General features: G+C 38.2%; 1 protein-coding gene across 13 annotated transcripts in view; it reads right to left on the bottom strand.

The window, feature by feature from the left end:
* Positions 1-25,028, bottom strand: part of EBF1 (EBF transcription factor 1) — a 408,155-nt gene that overhangs the window by 376,923 nt on the left and 6,204 nt on the right. For all 13 annotated transcript variants that reach the window (XM_033180448.1, XM_033180449.1, XM_033180451.1 and 10 more), the window contains exons 5-6: positions 15,647-15,720; positions 4,345-4,413 (exon numbers count right to left, since the gene is read on the bottom strand). In XM_033180448.1, the coding sequence (XP_033036339.1) occupies positions 4,345-4,413; positions 15,647-15,720 (143 nt within the window). The remainder of the gene's footprint in view (positions 1-4,344; positions 4,414-15,646; positions 15,721-25,028) is intronic.

Below are 25,028 nucleotides of genomic sequence, written 5' to 3'. Positions count from 1 at the left end.
CTTTTAACATCCACGTTGTAATTATCGGTTTTGAGGAACCCAAACTTGTAGGTTACTGGAGCTACATTATATCCTTAAAAAACTAGGTCTAAGTTCACACCAATAGGAGAACATAATTTGAGATGGAATTTCATCCTTTAGTATTTCTATCTACTAAAAAAAAAAAAAAATCCACTTGTTAACAGGTAAGGATTCATTGCATAAGGAATGATGCTCACATTGTCACCCTTACTTAATTGTTCATTTCAACGATCACACTAATTCAAAATTGAAACAAACAAACAAACAAACAAACATCAAGCTGCCCTGGATCCCGCCCCACTGCAAATAAGCAACAGAAATCTAGCCAGAAACTTCAGGAGTCTGTGTGAAAAGAAGCCTCTAGCATACTTTGGAGAAAGAAATGTTTTTATAAGACTATCTGTATTCATCCATGTCATTATTCAGAGACAGTTTAGGAAAATAAAGACTTTTGGGAAACAAATCAAGAATGACTGGTCATCCTAACTAGATATGGAATAACAGTCTGTATGCTTAATATATTCAGTTTCAACATTTATTAAAAAGTTTCCATATAGAAAGTGAAAGATTTTTTAATAGATGCAGAAAAACTGGGTTCCCAATTCAGACTACCCTATGTGACTTTTGTCATTATCATCTTTTCTGATTCTTACAAAGTAAACCTAATTAAGAACCTCCCTCATTAGTCTTCCAGAAAAATTAGCACAACTTATGCTAATTACTCCTGCAAAATTTAATAAACTCGTTGAAATGGGAATAGTGTAATGAGGTTTTATTTATTGAACTAAGATAACTCCAAGAAAAAAGGTTAGGACACAAGTATATCCAATGTGGTAATAAAACTCCTATTTATTCAACTTCTAAACATGAAGTTTATTGCAAACCTTTTAAATTGAAATACTAGTTACTGTGTGAATATGTTAAATCAATCTCCACCTTAATTCAATAACTGGAAGTCATTTTTTGCTTTTTACTTTAACAATAATTACCACACATAGCCCTTCACCTCAAAAATAATGAAATCTGCTGTTATTAGTTCCTGGTCATTTGCTATTGAACATAACACGTTTGACTTTTCCCATGTCTACGCAGCTCAAATATCTGGATCACTGAGTACAGGCTGGGTTATGTGCTTCTTAATCAAGCTATTTGGCATCACACAGAAATGTAACCTGGCATTCAACTCCAGATGTGCGCTTCCTACATTTACAGCATTTTTTCTATAAACTTTTCTGAAGTGACTTGACAAATTGTCATGATTGTAAAAAGAATTGGGGTCATATTTTTCTCAGTCTGTGCATGCCATAAGGATGAAGTATAATAGAAGCCCCTTTTCTAAATCACAGTTTGCAACTGCTGATTTTGTTAATTCTACTTTTTTGATAGGATATGCCAGGCTGATGTCCCAAAGTCACTGGTAGCAAATAATACAGCCAAAATTTAACACAGAAATAGCTTGCCCTGCACGATTGTACTATGACCAGAAAGCCTCTTCTCTCTACCCTATAAATAGTTTTCCTGAATAACCACTGCTAAAAGTCTTTTGACTGATAAAAATAGCAGTGTTCTCCCAAATTCCGAAGGACAAGCAAAGAGAGCTAAAAATTATTGGTGCTCAAAAGTTAACTGCGTGTTAAAACCATGCTAAATCCTAATGCAAGAATTGCCTGTACTCTCAGCTCTGTAATTGCATATAGTATGCATCTTTTGAAAACAGTTACTATTGCTACTGAATGCAGGCCTCAAAGCCTATTTTTACAAAATATTCAGAGATTCGCGTCCATAAATCCGAAAGCAAATCAAACCCTAAGCACGTAACACAGATATTATGCAATCAGTAATATAGAATCAAATTGGAAACTATGAAATTCAAACACAGTTGCCTTCATTTTTTCTCCTTTGCAGCAACATTATGGAATTGAAAAATCTTTTCTATTTTGCCCTTTCTTGCATAAGTTCTTTTCTTGTTGTTATTCTCTTCTCTCATTGTTAAAAATGGAAGTTTCACGTAAAAGCACAGACAGGACTGGAGCTTTTAAAACCTTTGGCAGCCTGAAGGACAAATAAATTCTGAAAACTCAGATGCAAATAAAAATAGCTAAATGGGGTTTTGCATATCAACTGGCATCATTGCATGAAAAGATAGTTCATCAGAGACAATGGCAACAGCCAGTGAATAAACATATGCTGTGGGGTTTTGCACATACACTGAGTTTCAGCTGTTTTTAAAGTACTCCTATCTGAAGATACCAAGATTGGATACACACTGTTTTCTACTTTGTCAAACCAAAAGGGAAAAAAAAAAATGAAAAGGATAAATGTCATGAGTAATATCTCTGAAGCCACCAACAGCATAAAGTGCATACTTATTTTGCCTAAATTGTTTGAACTACCCCAGCCAAGAAAAGGTTTTAAGTACCCTTCTGGGACAGATGCAAGGCGGCAACAATAGAAGCCACACTAATGCAATCCAGGTAACACAATCCTGTTTCAAAAACAGGGGCCAGGCTAATTACAGTGCTGCTGAGTCAAGTTTCTTATGCCATTGCAACCCACAGGAACAGGTCAAAATCAAATGTTATTCAAACCACAGTCATATCAACCTTCTATATCAGAGTCACAGCTTCAAACCAAATGAAGAACTTAAAAGCTTAACCCATTCACAAGCAAAAAAAAAAAAAAAAAAAGTGTTTTCATTGAGGGTGGCAAGGTAAGGCTCTTGTCATCATCTAAACCAAAAGGAACTGCATGGCAGAACAAAATGTTTATAGTTTCAAAGTTTTGGGGACTATTTGGGCTGGTCCTTTGATCAGTATACTTTCTTTTCAACAGAGGAGTAAGAAAAATGCTTAAAATAACAAATGATATTTTGGAGAGGTAAATTTAAATAAAACAAACCACCATAAAGGTTAAATTTACTTGTGACCTTATTCATTTGGAGATTTATGTTCAATCACAGAAAAAGCAATTATGTGAACAATGTATCTGCTTTTGTAGATAAACATGTTATCCTAATTCTATAGGTAGCACACACATCATATGTCAAACTTTCTCATGTTTTAACTTTGAATCAAATATGCTAATACTTTTATACGGAGCAAAAATATATATATTTTAGTGAATATTAGTGAGGAATATTTAGTTAAAATATCTGATTGAAATGTAACCTTTATAAAGCTACTTGGCAATCAACTGGGTTCAAGCCTGAAGACTCACATAAGCCAAAATCAACAATCAATCTTTTGGCATAAATTATGATGAAGCAAAGTAAACATCTTGTTGTTTGTTGTTGTTGTTAACTGAAAAATGATAAAATGAGTCCAAAAAAGGTAGAAAAAAAGATTTTTTTTCTTTTGTTGTTGTTGTTGTCAAAAATCAGTATTGCTGAAACCCAAAAAGGAACTTTTGTTCAACCGTTGATTTCCTCAATGAGGGATCGGTCAGTCTTATTGGCAAGACTCTTTTTCCAGCTAGTACAAGATGCTAGCTCTTTTCCTAGCTGACAATTGACAGTATCTATAAACCTTCCAGGCCATTTAACTCTCAATGAGTAATGCTATGTAACAAATGGTTTATCATACATGTTTCCATACAATGAATTTCAATAATTAAAATGTAAAATGAATATTTGGAATGCGACTTTGCATAATGCGTGCACACTGATTTGAAATTGCACCGAACAACTAAAACAGATTTATTGTTCTACAGTGATTTACTTGGTCATGTCAGATTAGTAATATGGATCTGTTTAAAAACACAATAATTAAGACAAGCAGGATAAATTAATCAACTTACAATATAGTCTCATACTGCAATCAAACCCAGCAAATAACAGTAGAAAATCTTGGTTCACAGCTCTCTTTAAACTGCTTTTATGCATAAATAAAACCTTAAAATGTAGATGGATTATGTCCAACAGAACTACTGTAGCTAAAAGTGATAATGATTCAAACATTTTTCAAATAAAAGTTAAATATTTATAAGCACCCAACCACATTTCATAAATCACAAACTATTATTATTTTATTTCTGAAGCTTCCTGGCACAGCATGAGGATTGAGCCACAGAAAGTCAGGAAAGAAAAAATATATTCCTTTAGGAGCATGAATCAGGCAAAAACCAGAGCAATCCAAGGAACAGGCCTCTAAAAGAACATTCCATATGGCTTTCCCAGGAATCAAAATCACTCAGTGCAGCATAAGTCAAGACCAACAGGCAAATTTCGGCCACATGCATTCCTAACCCTCGCCCATGAGCAACACAAGGGCAGGTGTTTCATTATAATGAGGAATAAGAATCCAGTGAAAGAAGAGTGGTCCCTACCTGTCAATTATCACTGGATCTGAGGGAGTCTCATTTCGGTTGCCACAGCTTTTCTTGTCACAACAGCGGCTATGGAGCAAAAGCGAAAGGATTTAGTACAACCATTACAATGTAAAATCATCATTTAGGCAGACAGAAGGCTCAAATTGCTGGGTTGCAAATGCTAGAATTACCACAAAGCCATACCTGGCAATCAAAGGATCCCTGGGACAGAAAATTCTATTTGGGTCACCTATGGGTTAATGGCCAGGCTTAACCTCTCCCTGCTCAGAGAAGAAGGTGGGGGAGAGGGGCTCTCCCAGAGCCAAGACTGAGAGCCCCAAGATGGGGTCTCCCCATCACTGCCCGCGGTGCTGGCAGAGTTCACTGTGAAGTGCACTATTATTACATCTACCCAATGAGAATATTCGAGGTTGTGGGTGGCTCAAACGTTCTTCCCTCAAGATCACACTAATTGTGTGGAACGCATCAATAATGAAGTATGAGTGATTTCTCCCCCTCCAGTCATTTTGTATTAAATGGATTCCTTTTTCTTCTCTTTTCCTCTTTATGGGCGGCATTTGCTTCAACCACAGCCTTTCCAAAAATCCTACAGCTAGAACTGTTTGCTTTTGAACCATTTTCATGAGAATAAAGGTAAAACACAATAATTAAGACAAGGAAGAGGCAAGATAAAAGAAAGTGGAGATTCACATTCCTCTGGCTATAAAAGCCTGCTCTGGCCCCCACTTAAGTTTTCTGGGGGCATTACGGACATTGGAAATAAAGATTAGCATAGCTCTGTGAGAAGACGCTCTTTATATTAGAGAAAGAACAGCCTATAGGCTCAAAAAGTACCCACTACTAAAATCTCCCCCGCCAGGTGTGGCTGCCAGTTTTTTAAAAACTGAGATGCCTTCTAAAGGGTGAACATTTTATGTTTTTGCAAAGTACAATGATCAACAGAAAACAATCCATCTGAAACTTGTTTGCAAATAAAAACAAGATCTGCACCAGGCGCACACTTATAAAAGCAGTGAAGTAGATGGGGAGGGAGGTCCTCCAAAAGTTGTATTTCACCAGGCACCACAAGCAAATATGCACTTCTTGCTCTTACACACACACGTGTACACACAAAGAGATACACACATACATGCACACTTGCAACTTAGTGAATCATACAGCCTACATTTAGAGGGCTGTTGGAGAGAATCAAATACTGAACTTTATCTTCAGGACCCAGAAATATACCCCTACGTAGGGAGTCCTTCGCCAAAATTGGAAGGTCTCTTTTCTTGCTATAACTATGTCTCTGAGAAGAGAATTAGTTTCCACTCTTAGGTGTCTTCTATTTTTCTTTCATATATTCAGAGAGTAAGAGTAAGAACTGTATCTCCTTTGTCAAAGCCTCAGCTAAAACCACTTATAGCCTTTCACCTTCTGATTCAAAGGGAACTATTTCCTCCAGGCCTGAGTTCTGCTATCTACTGCTACTTTTGGGATTGAAAACCCAAAGGATCTCGATATCTAAGAGACAGATAAAGTAACAAGTAGTTGAAGCAGTGGAAAATACAAGCAGCTGAAATGCATACCAGAAAAGACATAAAAATGTAACTCCTCCATCCCTGAACTCTATACCTGATCCCCTATACCTACATATCATGGGCTTCTCAGAATAGTCTAGTGGTTAAGAACACTGGTTCTGAAATCTGACAGAGATGCCTATGTCAACTTGAGCAAGGTAATTCACCTTACAAGATCTCAGTTTCCTCACCTGTAAAATGGAGCAATTTCAGGACCCACCTCTAAATGCCAGGGAACAGGCTTGAGGCAATAAGGGTATAAAGACTTGGCTTCATGACTGGCCTCACTAAAGCCACAATGAAGCATCATTATCACCCCCTGAACCTACCTCCTTCAGTCCCCTCCTTCTTCAAGTCCAAGCAAATCTGTCCTGTGCTCTGCAGAAGCAGCAGGTCTCCAAAAGCAGCCCATCAACAGAGCCCACATCTCCTTTACCCATGGAGGAAAACCGTCAGGTGAGAAAACCTATTTCTCCTTCATTTTCCTTTTCAAAACACCAAGTAGGCAATGCAAGCTGCCCACAGACCTGCCTGGGAGAAATGTCCTCCAGGAACTCCTCCAAGCTGCTTCCTGATACCCGTGCACAAGGGTCTGTTTTTCAAGTCTATCTGATTTTCTCCTTCCCCACTACACCATCTCCATCCAAGTCCTTGGATTCTGCAGTGGCTGCCTACTTTTCTGTCTCCACTCTGATCCCCTGCAAGAGCCAGAGTGAGCTTTTCCAAATGTCAGTGGTACTGTGCCACCTCACTGCCTGAGACCTTTTAATGGCTTTCCACTGCACTTAGAACAAATCCACGACATGACATGATACCAGACCACCTCCCAACCTCCTGCCCCCTTCCTCCAACTTGCCAAGCTCCTACCTCACTGGCCCTTTTCAATCTCTCTCAGTTGTGCCCTGTTCAGTCTGACCTCAGGCCCAGACCCTGGCCGACTCTTGCCTGGCAGGCCTCTCCTCCAACCTTTCCCTAGTTAGCCAACCTTTTCTCACCCTCAGAGCTCAGCCTACAGCTCTTTCCCCAGAGAGGTTTGGCCTGACACCCCACCTTTAATCCAAATTAGGTTTTTTCTGTTTTTTTTTCTTCTAAAAAGCACTTAACACAATGCAAGTTATATTTTTACATATGTGTTATTGTCTTTCTCCCTCTTCCTATTCTTCTCTTCCTTTAACTCATAGACTTTGTAGAGGAATTTTATTTGAGCAATTTTATTTACCTAATGAGCGGCATAAGGCCTGGGGTAGAACAGAAAAGCTCAAATATTAATTTGTTGAATAAATTAATAATTTTATGAATGAATGTTATATATTGAGAGGCAAATACAATCCAGAAGAATAAAAGGGTAACAGATAAATCCAAACTGACCTTCTGGGCAGGCATTGTTGATAGAAGAAAGGTGCACCCCACCCAACCCCATAGAACAAACCACCTTCCCCAAGCATGCCACACTAGGCCTGAGATTTTTCCTTTTGACTTAAGCATGGTCGTCATCTAAAAATAAAAATGCCCCTGAGAGCAGCCAGATGAATTGAAGCATTCCTTTCTAAGGGATCCAGGGAAATAGGCAGATGCAAGGAGCAGAAGTGTAGAAGGAAAGATAGAAATGAAATGGGGAGATTGAAGAAAAGTACAGAAAAAAGAATAAAGGGCTGGAGGTCACTCACCACTTACAAAAAAACTTTATGCCAAGTACAAAAAATAAGCCCAACATGTTTCCTGTCTCTTGGGTCACATCACTGCATCACATAGTCATTATTCCTGAAATGGGCTATTCCCATTCCAGCTTCTGTTCTGCACCTCAAAATAGTGTCTGCTACAAAATAATGTCTACAATATGATCCTGTTAAATATATACACACACACACACACACACACACACACATATATGGGTACATACATACATATGGGTATGTACATATATATATGGATGGGTGTGTACACATACATGTGTATACAGAATTCTATGCAGCATTAAAAAGAATGAAGGTAGGGTTAGAAGCACCAGCACGGAAAGAAATCTACAGTATATTGTGAATTGAGAAAACCAAGTCGCAGAACACTATTCAGAGTGTAGTCCCATTTCCAGGAGAAAAATGAAAGCATGAAAGAGTGAAAGGGAGAGAGGGAGGGGAAGAGATGGTTTTTACACGTATGGTTCACTGCCTCACATCATTCAAGTCTCTGCCTAATGTCATGGCTTTAGAAATGCCATCCCAACACTTTGGGAGGCTGAGGTAAGTAGATCACCTGAGGTCAGGAGTTCGAGACCAGCCTGGCCAACATGATGAAACCCCGTCTCTACTAAAAATACGAAAAAAAAAAAAAATTAGCTGGGTGTGGTGGTGGGCACCTGTGATCCCAGCTACTCGGGAGACTGAGGTGGGAGAATCAGTTGAACCCGGGAGATGGAGGTCGCAGTGAGCCAAGATCGCACCATTGCACACCAGCCTGGGCGACAAGGGCAAAACTCCATCTCAAAACAAAAAAAAAAGAAAGAAAGAAATGCCTTCCCTGACTGCCCTAGAGCACTCTAGCTCCTTCCTTATTCTGCTTCACTTTTCCTCATAGCACTCACCATGTTGCATTTTATATTCATTTCTCTTTTATTGTCTCTCTCACCTGAATATAAGCCCCACAAAAACAGTCATAGACTGTTTTGTTCACCCCTATATCCCTAGCAACTAGAACTAAGCCTGGCACACAGTAGGCCATCAGGAAATATTTCTTAAATGTAGGAACTTCAAAGAGTTAACCTATAAAGAGTGGAACAGGCAGTGGGGAAGAATGGAAGATATGCATTTAATTTTTATATTTTTGCAGTGTTTTGCTTTTTTTTTTCTTTTTGTACTCCCAGGCTGGAGTGCAGTGGTGTGATCTCAGCTCAGCTCACAGCAGCCTCGACCTCCTAGAGCTCAAGTGATCCTCCCACCTCAGACCCTTAAGTAGCTGGGACTACAGGCACATGCCAACATGCCCAGCTAATTTTGTGTCTTTTTTTTGTGGAGGCTGAGTCTCACCATGTTGCCCAGGCTGGTCTCAAATTCCTGGGCTCAAACGATCCACCCAGCTCGGCCTCCCAAAGTGCTGGGATTACAGGCACAAGCCACCACGCCCAGCCTAGTGTTCTGCTTTATATGGCAATATGCTTTTATATTAAAAATTAAAAATCAACCACAAGTGGTGGAAGGAAAGACTTCTTGTAGACTGAGCTGATACCAAGCCTCCTGTGGCTTCCTAGAGCCGAGCAGAGCGAGGACCTCTCCTTTGTCACTACGATGCTCTTTCCTGCCCATGTGAGTTCTCCCTTTTCAGGTGGAACTGCCCATAGTTCTTTCTGCTAAGCTCAGAAGGACCAAGAGCGGGCACCAACCTCCACTATACACGGGAGAAGCATTAACCAGGAAGGAAAAGCTGAAAGAGAACGAATTCACTTATGTTTAAGGCAGAAGAGGGCTCATACTGAAACAATTCCGTAGATGAAACAGATGCAAAAACACTTAACGGAAAAAGTGACAGTGTTAATAAAAGAAATCACAATGATAATTAGGTCCTCATTACTGTGTGACTGATGGACCTTCATCCATTCAAAGCATGATTTTTTAGGCTCCTACTATGCGTGCTGGGCTCTGTACCAGGCACAGACTTGGGATTTGCTCTCCCACGCTGGCATCTTGCAAGGCTTGGATTTTCCTAATTTGCTTTGTCGCCCAGGTAAGATTTTAAAAGCAGGCCACTGTTTACATCCCTTCCGAACCTGCAACCCCAGTGACAGGAGAACAATGTGGCCAGTCTTGGGCATAGGTAGCCAGCAACTGGTGCGGTACATACACTGCAGACTGAAATCAGCAGCCCTATCCTCAGTAGAATTGTGTGTCTCCCAAACAATTCTGCACATCCAGAGAAAAGTGAACTTATGAGTCTCTTTCTTACCAGCCTAACACAGGTGGTGTGTTTCTAGAGCTTCATAAACTAGAGCAAGAAACACCTAAATATTCCCAGTCATGGGATCGGCAGATCTTCATCTTAGTGACATGGAACTTTTTCCTACGAATAGTGCCTTTCTCAATGGGAGAAAAGCATCATTTCAAACTTGAAACTTTACAGGAAAAAACAAGATGCCTTACATATTTCGCCAAAGTGGCTAGAGACTGAGATCTATGATTTATCTGAATAGTCTGATTAATAGCTAGAAAGATGACTTGATTCTAAAGAATCCATGGCATAAATAGGCTCTTCTATCCTCTGTCTTCCTCCCATGTCTTAAAGTATGTGATCCATCCTCATCACACTAACTCAAGTACCTGAGCTCGCAGGTCCATCTCATCCTGCCTTACCTGGGACCAGCCCCACCAAGGACTCCTCTTCTGTTTTGCATTTGCCATTCCTCCCTCCCTGGTTAATTCTTTCCTTCAGTTTGCAAACATTATCAAGTTTTCCCATTGTATAAAATTTTAAAAGGACGCTCCTTCTTTTCTCTAAGTTAGTTTCTTCACTGCTGACATCCTTCTTATAAGAGTCTCTGTCACTCCTTGCCACTTCAACCATGTAATACAGGCATCCAGGCCCTCAGCACGTACTTGAATCTCCTTTTAAAGTTTACCAGTGACCGTCTGGTGCTTTCTAAGCCTTCATGTCCATCTGGATCTCTCTAGCACTTGCTATATGACTCCCCCACTTTGAAACACCCTCCTTTTATCTTTTTTTTTTTTTTTTTCTGAGATGGAGTGGAGTCTCACTGTGTCACCCAGGATGGAGTGCAGTGGCGCAATTTCTGCTCACTGCAACCTCCACCTCCTGGGTTCAAGTGATTCTCGTGCCTCAGCCTCCCTGGACCATAGGTTCGCACACCACAACACCCAGCTGATTTTTGTATTTTTTGGTAGAGATGGGGTTTCACCATGTTGGCCAGACTGGTCTTGAACTCGTGGCTTCAAGTGACCTGCCTACCTCAGCCTCCCAAAATGCTGGGATTGTAGACATGAGCCACCGTGCCTGGCCTCCTCCTTTTATTTCTGTGTTCTCTATGCTCAAGTTTCTTTTTCTGAACTCTCTAACACACCCTGCCTTCTTGCTAAGTGTGATTATTCCCCCAAGAATATAGCCATAACTTCTCTTTCTATTCTCCCTCCCTTGTCAATCCCATCTAAGCCCATAGCTTCAACTCTCACCCTTGGGAAATGACCTCTGAAGTCAGTTATCTTTGACCATAAGTTTATTTCCAGATCCAGAACTCAGGACCATCCACCTGCAAGACTCTCCACAGAGAAATTTTGGCTGGATTGCAACAGACATGCCCAAACACTTCATGCACCCTCTAAAATCCCTCTCCCTATTCCTGCTACCCACCTACAAGTACTTCCTCCCTTCTCTGAATAGACATAGCCCTTTGCCTCAACCTCTCATCACATTCAACCCTTTCTAGAGTACAGTCTCGTTATCTGCCAACTGATATCATATCCCGGGCCACACCATAAGCTCCCCTACTGCAGAACCAAGTATTTTCTGGCTCTCTGGTTTTGAGTGTTCTGCACATAGTAGGTGCTAAAAGAATAAATGAAAACATCCTTAACCACCACAACTAGAATGAACAAAGTACATGAATGTTTCAGTAGACATTTCACTTTGATTCAAAGTTCTTTTATCCGCATTCACACTGAACAACTGTGCACTGGGTACTTAGACCCACACTGCAAATATTGCTGCTGCTGCTGCTATTCACACAAATACTCTTACTATTAATAATAACAAGAGATATTCAGTACTTACTGTGTGTCAAGGCACTGTGATAAGCATTTATGGGGATTATTGCATTTAATCTTAATCACCACCCTATGAGATAAATAATATTATCCCCCATTTCACAAATAGGACAACTGAAGACAGAGGAGCACCCAGTAACTTCCTTGCCTTCAAAAAGCAATCAGTCTGGCAAAGGAAGACAGATTGTGGGCCAAAAGTTACAAGTGTGCTGAGTGCTATGAAAGAAAAGAAAAGCAGACAGTAGTCCCCCTTATCCATGGTTTTGCTTTTCACCGTTTCAGTTACCTGTGGTCCCGTACAACACTTTTTTTTTTGTTTGTGTCTAGATGGGGTCTTGTTCTGTCACCCAAGCTGGAGTGCAGTGGTGCAATCATGGCTCACTGCAGCCTGGATTATCCTCCCACCTCAGCCCCCTGAGTAGGTGGGAATACAGGCACACACCACAACTGGCTAATTTTTCTTTTAGTTTTTATAGAGATGGGGGGGGGGTCTCACTATGTTGCCCAGGCCAGTCTTGAACTCCTGGGCTCAAATAATCCTCCCATCTTGGCCTCCCAAAGGGCTGGGCTTCTGTACGATATTTGGAGAGAGAGACAACATCCACATACCTTTTCATACAGTTTGTTGTTATAATTGTTCTATTTTATTACTAATTGTTGTTCATCTCATATTATGTCTAATTTATAAATTAAACATGATCATAGGCATGCATGTATAGGAAAAATATAGCGTATGTAAGGTTCGATACTATCTGCAGTTTCAGGCATCCACTGTGGGTCACACGACACATCCTTCATGGATAAAAGGGGACCACTGTTTACAGGACAACATAACAATGGGACTTGACTCAGGCTGAGAGCCAGGGATGCTTCCCTGAAGAAGCCATGCTTAAGTGGGAATCTGAAGGATGGAATCAGAATAAGTCAGTAAAAGAGAAAAGAAGAAAAGGAAACTCAAGGGAGCCCTGAGAACTCATAGTCCTGTAAGAAACCATACACTGATGAGGGAAACAGGTCTTCCTCAAACAGAGCTCTGGGAACTAGGATCACTGACCAAGCATAGTTCCTATTTTCCATCCACATTTAAACACAGGATGTCAGGATGTCCTTTAATCAAATCCCTTCTAAAATCGTGCTTTAGAAAATCATATGTTGGGCCGTATTATTTTAAGAGCGTAGCCACCAGGTATAGCAAATGTAATGATGATTGATATGATAGATTCCAATTTACCAAAAAGGCAGAGACTCTCTCAGAATTTCACAGAAAGAGCTCCATGTCAAGTCAAAGAGGTTTTGTCTCTGAGTGGTAATAACAATTATAATATAATCCAATGGTGGCAAGTCCCTTAGCCAGCCCAGGCAGTGGGGTCACCTTTTAGACAGAACACAATGGATTTTTAAAATTTGCAACCACCTGAGACACAATTCTCTGGTGTTTCTCAATTTTTTCTTTTTTTTTCCCTTTGCCTGCAACAAAACAGAATCATACCAAGCCTTGTCTTGTCAATCTAAATTCTCTGTGTCTCCTTCACCATAGCCAACATACTATAAATATACAGCTTTCACGACATCAACGCAAAGTTTTATTGTGCTGTTAGCTTTGATAGAAAGCACTGCGGAAAGTTGTTTAGAAATTAAATATCTAAAACAAGCTATTTAAAAATCCAGGGCCCTCACTATTTCATGTCTGCAATGAAGAAATTTCATCTTGGGGAGAGCAAGCTGTCTTTCACACCATATGGCTAATGGTGGTGCATAGCAATTAGCCAGCCTGATTAATGGGGAACAGACTCTAATTTTATGCTTATAATTGAGCCTGCATTTGCACCCCTGGTGCAAATTCAGCACATCCCAACTTCCACTTACAACAGGCAAGAAATCAAGAGAAATAGGATAGTGTGGAAAGTGAGAATTTTTTTCCTAAAGCCCCCTAAAGAGCATCAGATTTGCAATTTAAAAGACTGTTAGCCACACAATAGATGACAGGTTTGTGTAATAGGGTCATGGCGGCCTGGTAAACAAACAGTACCCCTTATACATCTATAGGCAGCCAGGAAAACCCGTAATCTGTAACATTAGCAGGATGACATTTTGAATACGGCTTTTCCCTCTTAGCCACGCGGTACAAACATCATCATTTGCCTTCAGTGGCTTGAGGATTTTATTTTTGCTATTTTTATGTTTCTGAAAAATAGAAAGAACATCAGCAGTAAAGCACACCAACCAGCATAATAAAGTACTTTGGACCAATGAATTTTAAAAACAAGAAAAATATAAACTGCATTAATAGAGGGTAGGCCTATGTGTGAAAGGCATAATATATCTTTAAGTGTTTCAAGAATAGAATGATTTCTAGCATAGTCTAAACATGTGCAGATATGAGATGCAAATCTATGATATATAGATGTTATTTGGCCCATTGGTTGAGATCCATCTTCCTGTCTGTTTCCTATTTTGCTAGAATGACATGTAGTACAATATGGAAAATTCATTCTAATGACATGCTAATTGTAAGAAGCCAAAACAGAAATATGGTCAAAAAGATAGTAAGAAGAAAGAGGTCATGTTTTAACGTTTTCCAAAATGAATTTTACTCACAATTCTGAAAGGTGCAACTCAGCTTTATTGTAGAATTGCTATGTACAATAAAACATTAATTTTTGCCTAGTAATATAAAGAAATCTATTGCCATATTTTGGGGGTTCTGCTACTGTTTTAAAATTAGAGACAAATAACCTGTTTTCATAATAATTAATAAGTTTTACAAATCACTGAAATGAAAGCATGAAACTCCTATATATTTTAGAATCAAATGTTAGAAATATTTTTAAAAGGGAAAAAATGAAAATTGTATAGCCATACACAATTGTAGACATAGAAGAAGTTGGTATTTGAGATTTCATTCAGAAAGCACATTAAACCCTTTTTCTTTCCACCTGTAGAGTATTAAGGTTGCTTTCCCCCACAAGTCCATGAGCAGCAAATAAAGCCCACCCATGCTGAGGCAGCAGCTGAAGCCCTAAACGGATTGGTCAGTAATAGTCAGCAGCCAGGCCAGCATTGTGCCAGGAAGAGCCTGCATGGTTAACAAAGCAATTAGTAGCCTTTCTCTGATGCACAGTGGCATCTTCATGCTTTATCCAATTATTCAGAATATATTAGGAGCAAAGTGCTGGTGTCATTTTATGCAGAATAAGAACGCAAGTTAAAGGGCTGTTCCCTGGCCTGTTTCCTCACATGTGGAAAGCCTGGCTGAGGCCATGGAAGTTAATTTGGTCTAGTTGCCTGTTTTCAAATGTAGCTTCAGTCTGATTACAGGCAAAAATAAAGACACTCATCTATGGGTCACATGAATTTTATACCTTTTAGGGACTCGTCTTTGCCATCCCTCTGAAAGCTCACTACCTCTGAGAAGTATTAGCTACATTGTCAGAGTTATATACAGGGTAACTAAGAGGTCAGATGCAAGGGAAAAGAAAAAACAAAAACCCACATTCAATTTAAGAAGAAATGATGCCTAAGTGTGGACAGTCATATTTTCAAGTGGGAGAATTAGAAAGGGGAACTATAACTTTCAAGTCTTACCCAAACAGAAGACTCTGCTGACATCAATAGAACTCTTACTCATTTTAGTAGCAATGCAGTTGAGCGCATATATTAACACTAAAAGGGTTATATTGTTTTATTTGATTTTAAGGGAGAAGGGGACGGCAGTGCTTTGTGCCCATTAACAGTGTGATATCAAAATGGAAATGTATGTCTTTCAGGATGAAATCTAATAAATAATTGAGAACTACTGTGATGCCTGACACTTTACTACCGAATACTCACATCTAACAGTTCTTTTTAGATTGTCTATAGAAGCAAGATAAATGTGTACCTCTCCCCCCACAAAAAAAGACCAAAGTTCACCAAGATTTGAAATGCAAATCCATCTTCTCTTTGCTAATTAATGGGAGAGACCAAGATATTTCTTACCTGCACATGATTTCATGTGTGAGCAAGACTCGACACATTTCTGGGTTCTTGTCTTGGCCTTCATACACTATGGCCTAAAAACAAAAGCACAATTTTAGCTAAGAATGGAAACAAGTAGCAGGAAAAAAAAAAAAAAAAAGATCACAATTGAGTTCTTAACCACTTCACCACTACTGAAGGTCAAATTAGCTTTGAGGAGCCAAAGACATCACTGAGCTGATTGTTTGAAGGTATGTCATTCGGGATTAACCCGAAAGGCATGGAACAAGGTATGTTCCTCTCTGCCCCGTCAACCAGCTTGCCATGATGCACATCTTTGGATCAGAGTGTGAGATGGGCAAGACAGCCACAATTCTCCTTTCAATACAGAATACAAATAAATCTCATCCATAAGGAGGGAAAACCCAGAAGGCTTAGAAGACTAAGATGCTATTTACTGAAAATGCAGAAAAACATTTGGATTTGATTTTTAAATGAGATGTATTTGCCTCCTCACTTTACTACTTCCAGGCTCAACATTTAGTCTTCTAGGGGTGAGCAGTAGAAAACAAGTGTAGGTGAACTAAGGAGTCCATTCACTAACTGTGTCATGTTTGCAATGATTCATCAATCAGGAAAAATCCCTCTTCCCGTCAACAGGCTGAGAACATGTGCTCTCACAGGGTGTACACCCACCCAAACAGGAATACTCGCTGTCATATGCTGTGTGGGGGGGTTTAAGCCACAGAGTTATCTCCCTAAACTAAGAAGAGTTACATCTGACTCTCAAAATCTGGAGTCCCAAAACACTTCACCAGCCCAAATAGTTTTTTCTATTTTTTTGTAAATGTGTTTGTAAAACAAACATTTTACTCAAGGACACCAAGAAGGTTCCCTGGGACCTCAGCCTTCATGGGTCTACATGTTAATATCTGGACCAAAGCAATACACTCAGCTATTAGCAGAGCAGGGCTCTGCACTGGGCTACATTTAGCTAATTTAACACTGTATCACTGCATAATACTAATATCACACGGTTTCAAATTGTTAATAAAATTACTTTCACACATTCCTATAACCCTCAATTTCTTGATGATGAAACTACTTAAATTAGCCAGAGACTATCTTTATGTAGTACATAGAGATGCTACAAGACTAACTTGTAATTGGCTCTAATGTGCTTTGTTTTTGAACCTGGGACTTTCAGAACCTGTAAATCATGAGTATAACTTAAGACCCAGTGTGTACAGATCCTCAGAGAATACTGTGGTTATGGTATCTGATCCCCTTACAAAATAAACATTGCAATAAAATAAAAAATGAGAAAAGGTACTTGCATGAGGAGAAAATACTTCTCCACCATTGGCCCATCAAAACCACTTTTTATGGCTAACCTATTATACCTTATATTTTACAAATGGTTTTACTTTGACATACTTGTAGACTTACAAAAAAACTTTCAAGAATATGTAAAGAATTCCAAGATACTCTTCATCCAGATTTTACCAGATTACCAAAATGTTTGTATTTTATTACATTTGCTTTATTCTTTTCTCTTTATTTTTTTTGAATCATTTATTAAGTAAATTGCAGACATGCCCTAAATACTTCAGCCTGTATGTCCTGAAAACAAGGAATTCTCTTACATAACCACAGTACAGTTATCTAAATCAGAAAATTAACATTGATATAATAATCGAATCTACAGACCCTACTGATATTCATCAGTTACCCAGTAATGTCCTTTACAGCAAAAGAAAATCCAGTGCTGCATTTGGTTGTCACGTCTCCTTTAATATGGAACATTTCTGAGTCTTTATATTTCATGACATTGATATTTTTGAAGAATACAAACTAGTTATTTTGTAGAACATCCCTGTGTTTCCTCGGGCTTGGATTAAAGTTATGTACTTCAGGGCAGGGATACCACAGAGGTGATTTTGAGTTCTTCTCAGTGTATCAAATCATGTTGTTGACTAGTTCCACTATTGGCAACATAAATTCTGACCATTTGGTTAAGGTGGTGCTTGCTATCCACCAGAGATCATCAGCCAGGTTTCCCCAGGGTAAAGTTATTACTCTACCCTATGCGATTCATAACTATCTTCTGCGGAGGTAATCTAGATTGTGTTAATATCTTATTATGTGTCAAATTTTCATCCGCTAGTTTCAGCATGCATTGATGATTCTTTCCTGTATTCTTAAAAGACCTTGCCAAAATCCTAAGCATTTGCATTACTCAAGAAAATGCATTAACTAAAAATGTTTTGAAAACCAAAAATTATATCTGCCTCCTTTAGTTCCTGCAATCACTGTTGAAAACATGTTTAAAAAACATAGTAAATTACTCATTAGATCTCATACATGATGCTAAAAAAACTCTAATGAAGCATTTCTTCTAAATCCTATTAGCACTACATGGTTTGTGTGTTCTCTAAATACTTGTGACAATCTCTGTTTCAGCTTTAAAATTTGTCATGTTTTGGTTCTACTACTCTTTAAAAAATAATATATTTGTCACGCTAAGCTAAAAGAAGTAACCTGGTAAATAAATTCACAGCTACTGATGGGGCTTTCCCTACTCTATATATATATATGTATACCATATATATATTTTGTATACTATATATATACACATATATACATATAAACAAAAGCTTGGTTTTTGGAGGCAGGGGGAATTATCAGTTACATCAGATCTTCTCATTTCAATTCTTTCTAGATGATACAAATATTAGTTTTACTAAGACTGCTGGTCCTTGGCCAGGCGCGATGGCTCAAGCCTGTAATCCCAGCACTTTGGGAGGCCGAGACGGGCGGATCCACGAGGTCAGGAGATCGAGACCATCCTGGCTGACACGGTGAAATCTCGTCTCTACTAAAAAAAAAAATACAAAAACTAGCCGGGCGAGGTGGTGGGCGCCTGTAGTCCCAGCTACTCGGGAGGCTGAGGCAGGAGAATGGCGTAAATCCGGGAGGCGGAGCTTGCAGTGAGCTGAGACCCGGCCACTGCACTCCAGCCCGGGCGACAGAGCGAGACTCCACCTCAAAAAAAAAAAAAAAAAAAAAGACTGCTGGTCCATTGAAATTAGTGGGCCCATGATGATATGCAATGGATGCAATGCTAATACACTAATGGCTTCCCCAAACAGCAGATGACACAGACTACCAGAAATCCTGTGTCACTTCTTTGGTGACTGAATATCACTCGTTTAAGGCCCTGTGCCTCCATGATACATCTCTTCACCAAATACCACACTGCCACTACGCTTCCAGCAGCAGAGTCAAAACAGAATCTTTCTCCAAATCAAGCACAGAAAAATGAAACCGTCAGTCTGGATTTGCTCAGAAATAGTTAGGAACTCTAGGGAGGAGCGAAAGCGTGAAGTTTCTTCTCTCCCTCTCCTTGGGGCCTCTATAGAACAATATTTTTCAGCACATAAAGGCAGAGAAAGCAGTGCTGCTTCTGTGACTTCTGAAATAAAAGCAAGTGAAACTCCACCATGGAGTAGGACTAAAATCCTGTAACTAAAGTAAACTAGAAACTCAGTGTAATGAGGTTAGCTCTAGAGCGGAATTCAGTCAAAGACAGATCCACCTCTAACCTCACCAAAGCAGTTTTTGTTACTGAAAAGTATTGTTAAACACACATACACACATGTACACATATCATACAGAAGGTATGGGCACAGAAATCCACATCCTGATTGGATCCAGTATAGGAATATATAATAAATTCATTTTGATGAATGTCTCTGATGCAGAGTGGCAACAATAAGAATTTTCAAAATGCCATGAAGTTCTCCCTGCAGCTTACACACCCAACTAATAGCCCTGCATCAATTTTACCATCCACATTTAGCATACACATCAACGCTGGTCCACAGTTCAGCAAACCTAGACTTCAAGCACCAAAGGACAGGGATCCTGCTAACACCAACTTTGGGAGAAGTTTCTACGTTTCTTCCTAATTTAAATATGTGCCTCTGTGGTGTATGAGTAAAGCTGGTTGGGGTTGGATCAGCTGGGAGATCACAGAAGCATATAAACAGCATTGGCTGTTTTAAGTGAAACCATTTTAATAGACAGCTGGTTTAGGGCCCAGACAATGGAACACCAAGAAGAAGCCTTATTTTCATCCTCCGTAGTAAATCATGAGTCTGCTCACTGTGAGGAAGGTTGTCTGTTGTGAGAGGGACAAAGACAACACTGGTTTAAATAAATCAATGTGTTTATCAGAAGTGAAGATGGGATACCTGCTAATAGATGGGTGGGAGGGGGAGAAAAATCATATAAAATATATTATTTAAGTAAATCAGTTCATAGTGAATCAACTTGAGGTTTGCAACCTAAGAAACAAAAATGCAATATCAAGTAGAAAACAATGTTTAAATTAATCCTGCCAATGGCAAATAAATCCCTTAAGGTGACAGGAATGCTTGCATAAGAAGGAGAGTTAAATAGTAAACAACATTAACCTCATCTCAACTTTAAAAACCTGGTGAAATTGACCAACCAGCTGTCAAAAGTGGATATATTTGGAACAGATTTATTTTTGTGATATACTAGCCTTCCTTTTCTACTGCCATACTCTAATAAGTAGAAATAAAATATCTCATATTATTTTTTAATACTCTCTTCACTTCGGATTAAGGGGCTTTTACAGGATATTTAAAACAATTAACTAAAAGAAGAAGAAAACATAGAAACTGTTAAACTTTCACATTCTTATGCAAAAACAGCTCTGGAAATTTTACTGTTATGAATAAAATATAATCAATTCCAAACGCTCAATTATAAAGTAACCTGTAACATCTTTGAAAACCAACCAATCAATCAATATACAAAACCTGCCTCAGTTGCCACTGTTTTGGAAGGCATACTGTGAAGCATAGTTCATTCTAGCTTTTCTTAAATACCTCTAGGTCTTAAAAGTTAATTGAAACTTACTATGGGTAAAGACCACACAGTAAAACGAAAAAATACACCGTGAATGTACATCGGGATCACACTTCAATAGGATGCCAAAGAAAATACAGAGAATTGAACATGGTTTTTCTGTGTTTACTTTTCTAATAGTTTTAACTCTTTGTGTTCCATGCCAAAATAAAGGCAGTGAAGAGAATACTTTTGACGTTGGTTCAGCAAAATCCAAAGGATTTTTAGAAACAAAATATTTTCATTAGGAGCCTTTCTTGATTTATAACCAAATAAAAGGAAACTTATCATCATTAGTTGAAGAAGAAGAGGAAAAAGAAAAAAAGAAAAGAAGAAAGAAGGAAAGAAAGGAAAAAGGAAGGAAGGAAAGAAAGGAAAAAGGAAGGAAGGAAAGAAAGGAAAAGAAATTAAGAAAAAGAGAGGAAGGAAGGTAGAAAGGGTTGGAGGGAGGGGAAAGAAAGGTTATCAGTAACTAACAAAGACTCCTAATCTTGTATTTAAATCAAAATGATACCCTGAAAATATGTTACTCCTTTTTCTCCTTACAAAATAAAAGGCCAAACCTACTTTATCACCTAAGAGAGTAAGTTCATGAATATACAAAGTAACTGCTTTAACCACAAGTGAAATGTCTTCTGAATGCAAACTGTCAACAAGCCTTTGGCAGCAAATTACCAAGAATTGAGCTAATCAAAAAATGATATGCAACCTACAATATCAATACACTGTAATAATAATCATTACATTCAACCACCAAGTTCTACTGCTTGTCATTAAAAAATAAAAAATAAAAAATTTAGAAAAAGGGTGCTAGCTAATCTGGTCCTAGAAATTTCCAGTAGGTGAAGGCACACCAGTTAAAAATTAAACCATGCCAAAGGAAGCACCACAAATCTGACATTTCATAAACAACGTGTCAAACAGCAATCCAACATTAGTAGTGGAATAAAATAAAAAAATAATTTTGCTTCAATTAGCAGCTTGGCTACTGGTGAACAATTTACAAAGATGTAATTTCAGCTCAACAGCTAAGCAGGCCCGTTTTCAGAAGTGAATTAGGAAAGTTGCGAAGGAATGATATCATATTCAGTATGCTGTTCAGTTACATCACAGCCCTGAATAAAAAGAGAATGTGTACCAAAAGCAGTTAGCTTTAGAATGCATCTTTTATACCTCAAAGAGCTAAAACCCCTTATATTATTCAAACACCATAAAAAACTAAATCACTCTAACAATCCCATACTGTATTTCTTTTTCTAGCACAAATAAAAGATATTTCACTCCTATGGAAACTACATTTACACCTATATTAGTAAATACAATTGGCTTTGTCAACCCAATGGGGCAATAATGATAATAATAATAATAAAGGCATCTAATTTATTAAGCACTTAATTTGTACTAGTTGCTGTTCTAAGTCGTTAACATGTATGAAGTTATTTAATTCTCACAACAGAGCTTCAAGGTAAGTGCTAACATCATTTCCATTAGCCTGATTCCAAACATTGATGTGTTTTAATTGTTCACTAAGACCAGATCATTCTTGCTCAACAACTATGTAGACAATTCACCAATGTCCAAACACTCCTTCATTGCTCTCAGCAAGATAAGACAGAGAGAACAGACTATCTGTACAGTCATACGAGTTCAATAAATGCATCTCTACTAATATGTTCATTTTTAATGCTGTTCAAACATTCACATGGAAACAGCTCTAGCGTAAATATCCCCGAACAAATGGCTGTATATTATCCAGGAGGGAGCAGTTGGCCCGCCAGACTGGGGAAGTACTAGGCCATCTGGCTCCGGCAATCTCTCCAAAACCATCAGCTTTGTTTTCACCCCCAGACTCCAAACAACACATTTTCCACTGTGATGAGTTTACATTTTCCCAAACACAGGTCCTGATCATGCATAAAAATCCAAACTTCTTCATTCCTCTATGTGCAAGGAAATTTAAATCACCTGCATTTTTGACATGTTACCAAAGGAGAGAGAAAGCTGCTGAAATATGGCCTCTGACTATAAACTTGCTGTGTCCTTTTTTGTTTGTTTATTTCCCCAAATATATGAAAGAACCTCTCTGCTGGCCTAGTGAATTCCTTGGGAACTTATTGATATACTGAAAATGTGTTTATCTACCAATGAAGAACCATGAACTGAAAGGATTGTTAATCAAATCTATGTAGCCATGGCAGGATATAATGAAACAATCAATAGGAAAAAAAATACACTTGCATCAATAACTTAAAGTACTGGGAAGATCAAAACAAATATATAAAGTCTAGCTGGGAAGAGAAACCTGATAGCATTTCTGATGATTGTACCTTGGACCCCCCACTGTCCTGGGACCCTTTTCACAGTCTCCTCACTACATCACCTACTTTCAAATCCATACATACAAGGATTATGTGACTACGATCTTCTGCTTCTCAAACAAGCTTTTGTTTAGGGGAAGAGAGTGTTTTGTTTTGATAACTTAATACAATTTGGTATCTTCTTTGAATTATAAAATATCACTCTTTTAAAGCAAGATGGTAAGAGGGGAGACAAGCTAAACTCAAAAAAAAAAACTATTTAAAGATAAATAACTCACTATAGCAATCACAGAATATAATCGTATTTCAAATACTACATGAAAATCTGACAGGATGCCCACTAAACCTCAGACCTCCCCCACTGGATTCATTTGAGCTTCTGCAGTAGATATTGTTTCTGGATGCAATAGCCATAAACTTCTGGGTCTTACAGGGCATTCAGCATGCTCACTAATGGAATACCAAAAACAGTAATGACATGAAAACAAACTATTTTTAGTCCAGCTAAACTTGGTTTTGAACAACCCTACCCAAAAGCAAGCCTCTTATTTTCTAGTTGGTGGATGGATTTTTAAAATATTATATCCTGTGTGCTTTACAATGAAGGCATAGGGATAAGGGATCTCAGATTCTTACATATTTATTTCTAATGAAGCTTCATCTTTCCTGGTAGAGTCCAAAAATTAAGAGTCATTACCCAAAATAGTCTAATGAGACACTTTGAAAAGGTGTGAAATACTGTGTCATACCAATACATCTTGGTTGATTGAGTACATTTCTTTTTTATCTCAATGCTGCTAATTCCGCCCAAGATCAAGAACAGTCTATGGAAATGTAGAATGCACAAATAGTTTTAATTTTTGCTTGTCCAAAATTCCTTTTGCGTTTTAACCCCACTTTCTAGTCAAGGATATGAAATCACTCACATAAAGCTGCATCTCTGATAGGAAAAATGTTATAATAAACAGGCAGCTAAGAAAAGACACTTGAACAGTGGCTAGGTATTCCTTCCACAATGGATATTATCAGAACTTATCACACCAGAAATGTTTCATTCTGTACTCTAAATAATTATCAAAATCCATAGTCTATGAGGAAGAATTTCACAGGAAAAAAATGTGATCATTTAATCAATCAGTTTATATCAAGACTTACATCTGATTTAAGGAGCCACTGTATATTAAACTAAAATCAAAGATTCAAGAAATTTTAAATCAGACTTGGTATTTAATTATGATAGAATAATTTCAAGCTAGATGAAGATTCACTGTTTTACTCATTAAGGCTAAATATAATTATGTTTATGTCACACCTAGGGAAAGTTAAGCTTCTTCACGCTGATCTATCTGCTTTTTGGAGGCCATTGTATTAACCCTGGAGACAAGAAGCTAACCTACTTCCAAAACTCTTGCAGCACATAATCAAAGAACAAGCAATTGGATAATGAGTAGAAACTGCCTTTCAAAGTGAAAGCTACAGAGAGGTGGTTATTTAAACAATTATTATGATAGCACACAGGTATGCTTTGAGATATTCCTTTTCCTGATATTTTTTAGACTTCATTATTAAACCTTTTCTCAGGCCACTCCCCACCAAAATATATCATTGCATGCATTTATAATTTTGACTTTTACTGAGATGTCATATTATGGCAAATGACTTTCTCATAAGTGCTATTATCAAAAATAAAACTAATCTTGTTCTTATTCCTCTCTCTCTCTCTTTCTCTCTTCCTCCCTCTTTCCTGATAGAATTTATGACACCAAGTGGTCAAAGAATGCCTTAAGCTGCAGTTCTTCTTAAGCTCTATGACCTTGTTAGTAAAATGATATTTGATGTATTGCTTTAAAAAAATCAAAAGATGATTCTCCCCCCATTTTTATATGAGTATAAAGTCAGTTCATCCTATAATGGGAAAATCACTTAGTAGTGGCACTTTTTGATAGAGAGACTTAAAATTTTGAGGAGGTTTACATCAGAGAGCAATTAGTCACTTCAAACATGTCTTAATTCTGTGCTTCTTACAATTGTTCATTTCATAGTGCTACCTATAATTTAGTATTTCATTGGTCAGTGTTGCACAAGCAGACAGGCCTTATGCACTGATTTGTGTAGGTGTGCCTTTTATCTTTTACAAAGTAAATCCT

The sequence above is a fragment of the Trachypithecus francoisi genome, unplaced genomic scaffold (genome assembly GCF_009764315.1).
Source record: "Trachypithecus francoisi isolate TF-2019V2 unplaced genomic scaffold, Tfra_2.0 Lachesis_group2, whole genome shotgun sequence".
In the NCBI taxonomy this organism is placed as follows: Eukaryota; Metazoa; Chordata; class Mammalia; order Primates; family Cercopithecidae; genus Trachypithecus; species Trachypithecus francoisi.
This window is presented reverse-complemented; position numbering and strand designations above follow the sequence as displayed.